This window comes from Podarcis muralis, chromosome 15 (assembly GCF_964188315.1).
Source record: "Podarcis muralis chromosome 15, rPodMur119.hap1.1, whole genome shotgun sequence".
Classification (NCBI taxonomy): Eukaryota; Metazoa; Chordata; class Lepidosauria; order Squamata; family Lacertidae; genus Podarcis; species Podarcis muralis.
In genome coordinates this window covers 40,397,903-40,410,229 of record NC_135669.1, presented here as the reverse complement: position 1 = coordinate 40,410,229, position 12,327 = coordinate 40,397,903, and the positions used below count along the sequence as shown (strand labels likewise).

At 43.4% G+C, this 12,327-nt stretch overlaps 1 protein-coding gene across 6 annotated transcripts in view; it reads right to left on the bottom strand.

Annotated features, from left to right (window-relative positions):
* TBX4 (T-box transcription factor 4) overlaps positions 1–12,327 on the bottom strand; it is a 73,350-nt gene that overhangs the window by 30,107 nt on the left and 30,916 nt on the right. For 5 of the 6 annotated variants that reach the window (XM_028708139.2, XM_028708137.2, XM_077919292.1 and 2 more), the window contains one exon: positions 2,906–3,025. In XM_028708139.2, coding sequence (XP_028563972.2) covers positions 2,906–3,025 — 120 coding nt within the window. Of the gene's footprint in view, positions 1–2,905; positions 3,026–3,954; positions 4,259–12,327 lie in introns of those variants that run through there. The other variant, XM_028708141.2, reaches the window with a different exon arrangement.

Below are 12,327 nucleotides of genomic sequence, written 5' to 3'. Positions count from 1 at the left end.
CAGCCATTCAAGGACAGCTACAAAATCATAACCATAAAAGGTTTCTAAATGAGTGAAGAAGGACAGAGCAGAAATCTGATGGATTGTGAAGTAAATACAGCAGATAAAAGAAGAAAAAAAAACACTTTGTTTTTCATGAAATGCGAGTCTTGTATTTTTATTGTATGCTTTATTTTTAGAGAGAGCAACGTCAACAACTTTAACCTAAAGATTTTTAAACAGCCTTTGGGGTAGTTTGAAAAGGTCTCTGCTCTTTACTTCCATAGTTCACCCAACTGATATTCTGAACTGGATTTCTTTACTTTAAATTTACCATCCTTCAGATAAGTCCAAGGATGGTTTGTAGACACACACACACACATACACGGTGGTATTCAACAAAGTTTTTCTCAGACATATTGAAATTAATGGACCCAATTTAGATATGTTCATTAATTTAAATGAGTCTACCCTGAGTGAAACTTCACTGAATACCCCCCAGTGCTTTTTGAAAGCTTGACAAACTTTGTGTACAAGGTGGGAGGTGGAATTGTAAGATTTGATGGAGACCATCACTGTGTTTTTCCATTTTTACTTCACGACTTCCGGAGCTCTGCTTTGGCACTGGAAATTATATTCCAGAGCTGGACCTCAGATGAAGCCCTGAGCACGTTCGCCTTTCCATCTGTCATCTCTTAGGCTTCCTTAGTACTGTTGATCTGGTCCAGTGAAATAGACTGTACTCCCACAATTCATTTGGGGAGCAAGAGTTCCAGCTTAGTTGAAAACCCAGGTTGCTACAAAAGACTTTCCCTCCCTTTCACTGCCCTAGCTTTCTCACTAAACCAACAAGATGAGCATTCACTGTCTGCCACCAGCTGTAGCTCAGTGGTAGAGCACATCCCTGGCATTTTGAGGTACGGTTGAGGAAGTACCTCCTACCCAAAATGCCTGGAGAGCTACTGCCAGCCAGTGTAGGCAATAATGAGGTAGACTGACCAATGGTCTAATGCAGTATAAGACAGTTTCCTATGTTGCTATTTAAATCAGCCCTTAATTCATGATCAGAGTCCTATCCCTAAAGAAGAGAAACGGACTCCTGTGCGGCTCGGATATTCCCTTTAAACCATGATCTATGTTTTAGGATGTAATTAGGTGATATCACCATTGATGTCTTCTATTAATTTATGAGCAGAGGGCGATGTTTATGTTACAAATTTATTGTAATGTATGATGTTGGTCTTCTGTTTTTGTTTTGCTTTGGTTCTTGTCTGTTTTTTGTAAGTTTTGGCGGTTTTAAATTTGGAGGTTCAAGTATATTATGTTGGTTGGTATGGGAAACTGTCGTGTGACGGGCCAATGGCCGTAATAAAGATCAATCCAATCCAATCCAGCCCTTAATTCAGAACCTTGACAAATGAGATATTTATTTTTAGAGGAAGCACCTGCTTTGCATACAGAAGGGCCTGGGTTCAATCCACGGTGTCTCTAGGTAGAATTGGGAAAGACTATTCACTGTCCTAGCAGCTGCAACCCACAGTTCACAGTAAGAAGCAATGGCTACAAACACACACACACACACACACACACACTGGGTCATAATAAGTGTTCAGTGGGCACCTTCCCAATACTAAGGAGACTGTGGAAGGAGAATGCGGGTTAAGAGTTAAACACTCAAAGCTCCCACAATTAAGAGATGTAGCCTGGAGATATATATCTCATGCACACACCCCTCACCTTCCTTCATATCCTCTCTCAAAACTTTATGGTGACATCCTTGACTTACGGTAACTCCTTAATCCTTATCCCAAATTGTAACCCCAGCTGAAACAAAAACCATCACTCCCACTTTCTCCCATTTGTCATTTAGCTCTTCCATCTGTTGTTTTTCCTCACTGTCAACACTGAGATTGTAAGGACTTCAAGGGCAGGGAGCTTGGGTCACATCCACACCAATACATTTAAAGCACAGGGCTTTCCTCCAAAGAATCCCCACAGAGCTGCAATTCCCAGCACCCTTAACAAACCTACAGTTCCCAGGATTCATTTGGAGAAAGACATTTGCTTTAAATTGTATGTTGTAGACATAACTTTTTTTAACCTTTGAAAGTGCAAAATCCTAAGTACACCAATGAATAATCGGTGAATAGCATCTACTGGATGATTATAAACATTTTTGCACAAGGCCACTTTGCAGCGACCAAGTCTGCAAGCCTCAGGAATAAGCAGCTACCGTTGTTTACGAGTTGCTCACAGTATCTGGGATATCTGAAGCAGCTTCCCAATCAGTGTTATTGAACCGAAAGCAGTCCTTGTTTACACAGGAAGGGCATCCCTGAGCATTTAAACAAACACACTTTTGCTTGCTCCACTTAAAAACTACTTATTTAGAAATACATATAAATACCGCTATTTCATTTTTTAAAAATCAAAACAGTTTACAGCAAACGTTTATAAAACCATACAATAAAAGCCATATAAAAAGTTAAAATCCGACATATATTAGCAAATGTGGGAAGAGATAGTCTTAATTGCTTGCATAAAAAGTTTTCAGTGGGTGTGTAAAGTTTGGCACAGAACAACACATAATGCATTAATGGTGTCCAGAATACAGCCACAATGCTCTAATTCAAAGTATAAGGATCAGTGTTTTGATGTTTCCAATACTTGCTCCATATGGAGGGGAAGTCTGCCTCAAACCTGCCCCCATCTGCAAAGCCAAGTAGAGGCTGTGCAGGTTACAAGCTCCCAAAAATGAGAGTGTGGAGGTGCTTAGGGGTGAAGAGGTAAGTAAAGATTGCTTTGCCAAAGACATTTCCTGCTCTTCCTGTTGCAAGCTACACCACCAAAACTGAACTACCATCCGGATGAGGCTGCGACTCTAGATCTGCTGGGGTGATTTTAATTGTGTCATTTCAAGACGTACCATTTGTTGTCGCAGAATTTGTACCGGTGATCGTCTGCAGGAACAATATCAATCAACAAGATGTACTTGGTCTTGGGGTTCATCCCAGTGACTTTCACTTTGTAACTTGGAAACATCCTCCTTACAGAAAGGACACAAAGCAAACAAACAAAAATAGACATTAGGTCAGAAGGCAGGGGCCAAATTGAGAAGCAAACAAGCATATCCTATAAGCCTACTCCAGGCAGTACTGCAGAATGCATACATATTTTCAGTGTGTGTGTGTGAATCATAATCTCTAGATTCCCAACTTTAACACCCCCCAACAAAAAAAGAGTTAAATTTCTAGCATTTGTAGAACCTGAGATACAAGGCAAAATGGACAGGCAGTATTCTTTTCATTTTGCCTATGTGAGAAACTAGCCTGCTCCCCGCACCCCTTCAGTGTTTTATTTAGCACCCAACAAGAAATTTTCCTGTAACCAGTCCAAGAAAATTTATTCACAATCAACTGACTGGTTTATGCTGCTGTTTGGTACAGGACAGCAAGATGACACCTGGTTAATGTGCACAGAGTACCTACAGCCAGCCAAGCTATTTTGGCACCTGAGACAGAGACTTTTCTCTGGGAGTAAAAATACAATAATAAAGTGAGCAACTAACAATTTGCTGTCATCTTATGAAACCCCCAAATCATTAGCCTGAGGCAGCCGTTCCACACTGCCTAGTGGCAGTACCGGCCCTGGTTATATAAAAGCTGAGTACTGTTATTACATAGTGCTTTGCAGTCATATATATCTCTTCAATAATTTCCCATGAAGCACTCTAGGAGCATTTTGAAAATATTTCTATGCAAGATTCAGAGACTTGGGGAAATGTGGTGTTATCAAATACACCTTTCTCCCCCCCCCCCCACCAAGTGCTCCCTAAACCAGAAACTGGTTGACAGAAACAGTGTAAAATTCTCCCTCAAGATATCCCTTTTCCCTCAGTTCTCCACCTAAGAAAAATAAAACATTTCCCTCAGCTTCTTCTCAAATTCCTCCTCAAAAAAGATGGCAGTGGGGTACCTGCCACAGCACCATTGGGCTTGATAGTCTTATCCTCCTCATAAATAGAGATTTGTATTAGTAAATGAACAAGAAAGAAAGACAAGTCCTGGTGACAGAAGAACAGTCTCTGTCTGTGGGGTGAATGATCCTTGTCGTCAGAGCAGCCATTTTGTAACCGCTTGGGCAAAAATCCACAAAATGGGTTCCTTTTAGAAGACCTTTGAATCAGCTCTTTCTAACACCCTTGCATAAATTCCAGGTGTTTACCATGTAATTAGTTTGAGCTCAAAAGGGGGCGGTTTACCAAAAAGAAAACCCCCAGCCATCTTTGATTTCTGTTCATAAGCTGTGCCCTTCTCTTAACCTTGGGACACAGGTAAGCACCTGTATAAATACAGTAGCATATTTCAGTTTGCAAATATACAGACTAATTCACACTTTTTAGAGGGAGATGAGAGAAATGCTACAGAAAGAATCTAATTTTAAAGCCAAGGTTTATTTTATTTTTGTTTTGTTTTAAATTGGGCCTTAAAAAAAAAAAAGCTTATACCCAAAAATGAACAGGGGTTAAAAAGGAAAAAAAAGTTGGGTATTTAGAAGTTTGTTCAGTATAATTTTAAACACAGCACTGGAAGATTCTACTAGGATATTTATGAGCCCGACTTCTAAAGGGCTCTTTTTTGTCTTTTGCCTACCGAACATTTTCCAAACTGTAGCACATCCAAGCTGCTAAAGGAGCAGAGATCTGATATACTGTAAATGTTAAGTGCTTTTTAATGGCATTTAAAATTAAGCTTTAGCATATGGAATTCATATAGAGTAGACAAGTCAGAGTTTATAATGTTCTTTAGAATAGCCCTCTAAAATAAATAGAGTGCAGTGAAGCCCCTACCATAATATATACAGCCGAAATTCTTTGAAAGGATAACAAATTAGAACTCACATCTGATCTTAGGTGTTGCTTAAGTTGCAACCTACTCTGTAACTGCCTTTGGTAGCATTTGGCTTCACAAATCAAGCTGGGTCAACGAGCCACTGGATCTTGCCAATTTTCTGCACCCTTTTCCAGGAAAAAGTCCTGGGTATGAAGTTTTTTTTTTTAAAAAAGGAAAAATTCTGGCCGTGCATTGACATTTCATCATGATTATTAGCTGTTGCATTTTTGGTGTCTGCAAGCACCATGCCAGCGACTTGTCAGTTACATTTTCTTAATGAAAATGTATTTCTCAACCTCTTGGCAACTGCTGGGGCTTTCAATCAAAAGCTTGGGCAATACAGTATGTGTGTGTGCGTTTTATATATTTGTGTGGGAAGAGAGACAATGGATCAAAAGCCCTGCCTATCCCACCTCCCCACTAGGTTGTAGTAATGTAATCATCAAAATTGGATAGAAACTGAATTTGTGAGATGTTTCTCTTTCTTGATTGAAACATACAAAGGAAAGCACAGGCGGAATGAGATAACTGGGCAACTATCTGACCCAATTGTGGTTGGCAGCATCCAAAACTTGCACACCCAGGCCAAACCGGTCTTTGAAGCAGCGGACTATAATAATAGAAGTCATTCTCCAGTTTTCTCAGCTAGCAAGTCATGTGGTTATCTGGCTTCTTGAATGGCACAGAGACAGTGAATAGAAAAGGCAGGGGCAGCTCTCCATACCCTCCAACATTTCCCCGATGAAAATAGGGACGTCCCATTCCATAATGATAATTTTACTATTTATACCCCACACATCTTACTGGGTTGCCCCAACCACTCTGGGCAGCTTCCAACATATATAAAAACATTAAAAACATTAAAAAAAACACTTCCCTATACAGGATTGCTTTCAGACAGCTCAGGGCTTGGATAACTCCATACCCTCCAACGTTTCTCCAACAAAAATAGGGACATCCTAAGGAAAAGTGGGACATTCCAGGATCAAATCAGAAACTGGGACAGCTTCTCTAAATCAGGGATGTCCCTGGGAAATAGGGGAACTTGGAGGGTCTGGCTCTACCTTTAGGCAAATTATGATGGAGGGAGGGCTAGAAACACCCCAGCCCCCAGCCCCATTCCCATATTTCCTGAACAGGGATGAAGAGGCTTGGTGGTTGCTGGACTGGCTGGGCCTGCCTTGTTTTGGCCTCGCTGCTTTCTCCCAATGTGCCACAGAGACTGGGATATTGAGAAAGGCCCTGGAGACAGAGTGGCAGCCAGCTCAGGATCCCACAGCCCAGCAGGCATCACCTGTGCATGTCCACCCATTGCTACACTGACACAGCGCATGCTGGGACTGCTGATGCTCCATGGCAGCATTTGTTTGAGAGTGAAGTGAGCGGGTGTCAGACAAAGCAGTGAGCAGGTAAAGGTAAAGGGACCCCTGACCATTAGGTCCAGTCGTGACCGATTCTGGGGTTGCGGCGTTCATCTCGCTCTATAGGCCGAGGAGCCGGCGTTTGTCCGCAGACAGCTTCCGGGTCGTGTGGCCAGCATGACTAAGCCGCTTCTGGCGAACCAGAGCAGTGCACGGAAACGCCGTTTACCTTCCCGCCGGAGTGATACCTATTTATCTACTTGCACTTTGATGTGTTTTCGAACTGCTAGGTGGGCAGGAGCAGGGACCGAGCAATGGGAGCTCACCCCGTCACGGGGATTCGAACCGCCAACCTTCTGATCGGCAAGTCCTAGGCTCTGTGGTTTAACCCACAGCGCCACCCGCGTCCCTAGTGAGCAGGTAGCAGCAAGGAATTAAAAGGAATTATACCAGCTGGATATACCACAGGGCCTGCCCTGCACCTCCTAACTCAGACTGCTGAGGAAAATCAGTGAAGGGCCATAGCTCTGTGATAGAGCACCAGCCTTGCATGCAGACTCAATTGCATGGCATCTCCAGGTAGGGCTGGGAGAGAGACTCCCTTCCTGAAATCCTGGAGAGCTGCTGCCAGTCAGTGTTAGACAAGACTGATCTAAATGGACCAATTGGCTGACTTGCTATATGGCAGCTTCCTGGGTCACTATGATATTTTTATGTTCTAGTACTACTTCTATCAGGTAACTGGGGGGATGCTGGCCTGTTATCAGCATTTGTTTCGGTTCAGGAAGTGTGGATATGGTAAAGGTAAAGGGACCCCTGACAGTTAAGTCCAGTCGCGGACGACTCTGGGGTTGCGGCGCTCATCTCGCTTTACTGGCCGAGGGAGCCAGCGTTTGTCCGCAGACAGCTTCCGGGTCATGTGGCCAGCATGACTAAGCCGCAGTTTCACATTAAAAGAAGGATAAAACGAATTTCTCCCCCATTTCGTACAAACCACATTTTGGCCAAAGGAAGGGGAAAGCAGACTGAGCTCACTCAGCAATAACTGGGAAGTTTTGTGGTAGTTGCCCCCTCCCACGTTGACACCACAACTTAAATCTTTCAGCCTAGCTTATGAGCGGGGGGGGGGGGGGGACAGAACACCTCCAAAAGTTTGCAGGTGAGTTTTCAGTCAGGCTATAGCATTGGCAGCCCCCCCCCCAAATATAAATAGATATCTCTCTATATCAGAAACTACACACCTGGGCTTCATGGAGCTAGACTATGTTGAGATGCACATCTTCCTTTATTAGTTGGGGAAGGAGACAGCTGTTACACGCCAACCCCATGAAATGTCAGCATGGAGAGGAACTGTCACATCCAAAGCTCTCCAGCTGGCCTTGACATTCGAAAGAAGGGAGACAGAAAAACCCACCACCCCACTAACTATGTTCTCTTCCATCTGTATACTGTACAGAGAAATGGGAGTTTTGTAAGCAGAGGAAACAAATAGATTACCAAGTCAAATTATTGACTTACTTTCTATGTTGATTTGCTCAGTGGGGAATCCCTGTGAGCTGCATAGTATTCTGGATAAGTTCTAGGGCAGGAGAAGGGCTGACTGGTCTTACATGACCTTTGTTTGGAGGGGGGTGTTTTTGCACATGAAAACATTATACTAGAAATGGGTAATAAGGGCAATGTTCCTCAGAAAATATGGTGGCCACCTTCCAATATCTGAAGGGCTGTCTGATAGCCACCAACATAGAGGGCTTTAAAAGAGGATTTGACAAAATTAATGGAGGAGAGGGCTATTGATGTCTACTAGCCATGATGACTATGTTCTGTCTCCGTTGTTGATCCAGCAGTCTTTTCTTATTTTCTTAAGACTGTGACTGGGGTTGATGGGAGATGGCATCTAGCAACATCTGGAGAGCTGCAGATTCCCCACCCCTGAGACGTCAAATTGAGGACTATCTATTCTACTTTGGAGGGAAAGGCTGCATCCATGCCACACCACCACTGCTCTTCAAATAGCTCCCAATGAGCCTATTGCATGTTGTAGATTAACCGTCCCCAACTTGGCACCTCACAGATGTTCTTGGACTACAGCTCCCATCATCCCTGACTGTTGGCCATGCTGGCTGCTGGGAGTTGTAGTCTAACAGCATCTGGTGGACACTGGTTTGGAGAAGGTTGCTGTCGACGTTTCTGGACTGTCTTTCTATGCAATCAGATCACTTTGGCAGTCCTGCGTAGAACACGGCACTGCTGGTGGCCAAGTACAAAGAAAATTAAGAAAAAGGCCAGGGCTAAAATAGCTAAGCGATGAAGTGAGAGTGACTTATTAGGTCTGATAATGAAGTGATCCCTCCTCAGTTCAGTTTGTCCTGGACACATTTGGATAGTCACAAATGGCTTTTAAATTAACTGTTAGAGGAGAAACCACTTAGGGGATTTGTATTTATTTAAAAATCAACCTCTCTTTTTTTCCTCTTTTTTTCCTTCTAGCAGTCCTACAGTTCCTGGCTGTGTTTGGCGGTTATTGACATAAAGCCAAAAAGTCCATCCAGAGATTGATCAGCCTTTGAATCACAGAGTTTATCTGGTAGGGGAGGTAGGAATGTGTGTTAGACTTTTTGGCTAGGGATTTCTGGCTTGTTTTGGACAACATCCCCAACCAGTGAGTCAGCAGCAGTGCCAGTGACAAAAGTGGCAGAACCCCTCATCCCAACCAACGGAGACATATACTTGTATTGGCAGAAAGAGCATCAGGTGTGCTTGTATGTGGGAACTGGGCAACAGCCTCTCAGGAAAATTGCGAGCTGGCTTATACCTAGTCAGACCATTGGTCCATCTAGCTCAATATTGTCTGCACTGACTGGCAGCATCTCTCCTGGGTTCCAGGCATGAAGTCTCTCCCAGCCCTGCCTGGAGATACCATGGATTGAATTTGGAAACTTCTGCATGCATAGCAGATGCTCTGCCACCAAGTTACCACTTGCCTCCTGAAAATAAAACAAGATTCCTGTCCCTGGAGTTCTGCACTAAGGGTTGCTTTAATACAGGAAGCTGTGATATAGAGAATTGGCCCCATTGGCCCATTTAGCTCGGTGTTGTCTACAATGAGTAGCATCAGCTCTTGAGGGTTCCAGATGGGACCTGGAGATGCCAGGGACTGAACCTGGGACCTTCTGCATGCAAAGCATGTGCTCTCCCACTGATCTATGGTTAATTGCAAAGAATCCTGAGATCCTTTCAGAGTCTCTTCTTCCAGTCTCCCCACCATAGGAGGTAGGGGTGTTGCAGAATTCCAATGGAAAGGGAAGTAGAATTTGGTGCAGGTAAGGAAATTAGTCAAGCAAATGTGATCAGTATTTGTTCACATCATTGTTGAGGGTGGGGGGTTAGGTACACAAACAATACCTGATTGGTGATTCTTTAAAACATTGTTTTGACATTTCCTTTACATTGAAATGGTTGTAAGCTACATAAATAGTTATGTATGTTCTTTGTCATACAGCAGATAGTGAAAAGAACAACATAGTATTTGGCAGAAAGCAAACTGCAGTAGAATGGAAACAGTGCTTGTTGTGGCAAACACATGTTGGAACAGAAACCACTGCCTAATTCTATGTTCACCCATCTGTTTAAGCCACTTTTTTGCACTTTGTTACAGCTGATGGACCTTCAGATTCTAAGAAAAAGCAAAGACTAAAGTCCAACCGCTTATGATCGAGAAGACAATTTTTAGATCAAAAGAGTCAAATAAAGCCCATTATGCTTCACTTCATTTCGGAGTGCCATTTAATATGACCCAAAAGAAACCCAGAATGTTGAAATATTGTTTAGCTAGTGCCGTAGCTACAGGGGGGCTAGCCAGGTTTTTTTGCCCCGGGTGAAGCCTCCAGAGGGGTGTCATTGAGACTCCCGGCGTGTGTGTGTGTGTGTGTGTGTGTGTGTGTGTGTGTGTATACACATAAATGCACAGGGGTGTGTGTGGCAAACTGGGTCTTTGACCAAGGTGAAATAAAGCCTAGTTTCGCCCATGGTTTAGCAGTAGCACTCAGCAGGGCAGAACTGGATGGAGGGGGGCATTGTTTACCTGGCTTCTCAGGTGGCTGGGGAAACCCAGCCAGATGGGTGGGGTATAAACTTATTATGATTATGATTCCCAATGCACAGAGATCACTGATGGTAACCCAGGGAAGGAAGGGGAGGGAGGCATAGTTGAGGTGCAATCTGACACTCAACAGTGCGCCTGAACTGAGCCAACTCCCCTTCTGCCTTTCGCCTCCTTCTTGGTTACCAGCAGCAATATCCATGTTGGAAAACCAAGTGTAACACTGGCCCAATTCACTCCGCCACTTACTGCTGTTCTTTAGATCTAGCACCAATGGTGGTATCGTAGAATTGTAGAGTTGGAAGAGATCCGACCAGTCACCAAACCAACCCCCTGCAAAGCAGGAATTCTCATTGCAACATTTTTTTTGGAGGGGGGACGTGGCTGAATGAAGAACTTTCCCAATGCTTTAAGAACAAAGAAATACAAGGAACATGCATGCTCCCATGTTGTAGGGGGGAGCCTACAAACTTAGACAAAAAGAAGCCGCTTCAAATTGCAGAAGTGGAAAAATTGAAGTTTGATGGATGAAAAATTTATTTTCATCCATCAAATAACTGGAGAGGATATGGATTCAAAATCTAGCATTTTGTTGGCAACACGTCTTTTTGAAATTTTTATTGGAGAGGGCAGATAGAGGAAGAGACAGAGCCATTTCACCTTATTACACCAAGACCAAAGTCCTATATTCACCAGATGAGTGTGAACTTCTTAAGCTGTTACCTGTAGTTCTATAATTGCGGAACATCAGTACTGAGGGCAGAATTCAACATTCTCCCATTTGCATTGAAACAAACCAACCAACCATCAAGTTTCTAGTCCTTACAGCTGGGCTTGAAACAGTATGGACAAAATCTGATGCAATCCAGTGGAGTAAGGCTTTCAGTGTCTCTTTGTCCCGCAATCCCATTCCCCCACCTTGCAGAAGAAGCAAGCCTCAGCAATGATGCCTAAAAATTGCTGTAATTTGCATTCTGCAAGCTTTGCTTGGTGGAAAATTTAGGTTGCCTCCTCTCTTTTTTATCCCCACTCCCTTTAAAAGCACAGATTATACTAAGCCTTTCGTGTATGAGACAAAGAGTCAGCAGAGGCCTTTTGGAAGAAGAAAAAGAGGCAGATGACCCTACAGAAAATACTTTAGAAAAGATCAAAGCACTTCCCACTAAGGTCCCGTTTTCCCAGGGCATCAAAACCGTCCCATCCCCAATTTCTCTTATCAACCACGCCACTCTCTGCCATGACGTTCTATATACAAAGTGAGGGCCGTCCTCTTTGAAGTGCTGGATTAGCCTGGGCCAGATCCTTACTCCAGAATAACAAACAAGGCAAGTTCAGCGGGAGTTCTCCTTGCTAGTTCATTTTTCAGCCCCAAATCCACTTTTCACCAAACACAGGAAACCCTGAACCTGTGGCCTTGCGGACAGATCGAAGAGATTTATCTGGTGGCAGTGCCATGGAGGTTATGTGGAAAAGGGGGAGTTTTTATATTTGGGTACATGTTTTTATAACAACTCATCTAATTCTTTTTTTAATATTTAGAACATTCTCTCACACATCTCACAGGAAGGACAGTTAACCCCATACCGTTGCATGAGAGATTTAAACAAAGATTTCATTTCCATTACCATAGGAGGGAAACAGAGTTTGGTTGCTTTACAGGCTGGTTTTAGACTCTCCCAGTGCACCACCCACACCTCAAAATTGACAAAATTCTCCCCCCCCCACCCCCAAAATAAAAACCCATAACAGAGCTAAAATTAGATTCCCATTTTATTCAAATGTAAATCTTGAAAAGGGCCCTATAAATATCACAGAAGTGGGATCGCGGTTAACGACCCTGCTCTGTTTCATAACTGCTTTAATTGCTCCCATAAAAGACAGAACCAGTGTTCTCCTAGGGGCCAAGGGATGGTCTCTTAAAATCAATAAGCCTTAAAGGATGCTGTTCAGAGAGGACCCAGCCATCGAGGGTAAGTTGTCCCACCAGCTTTCA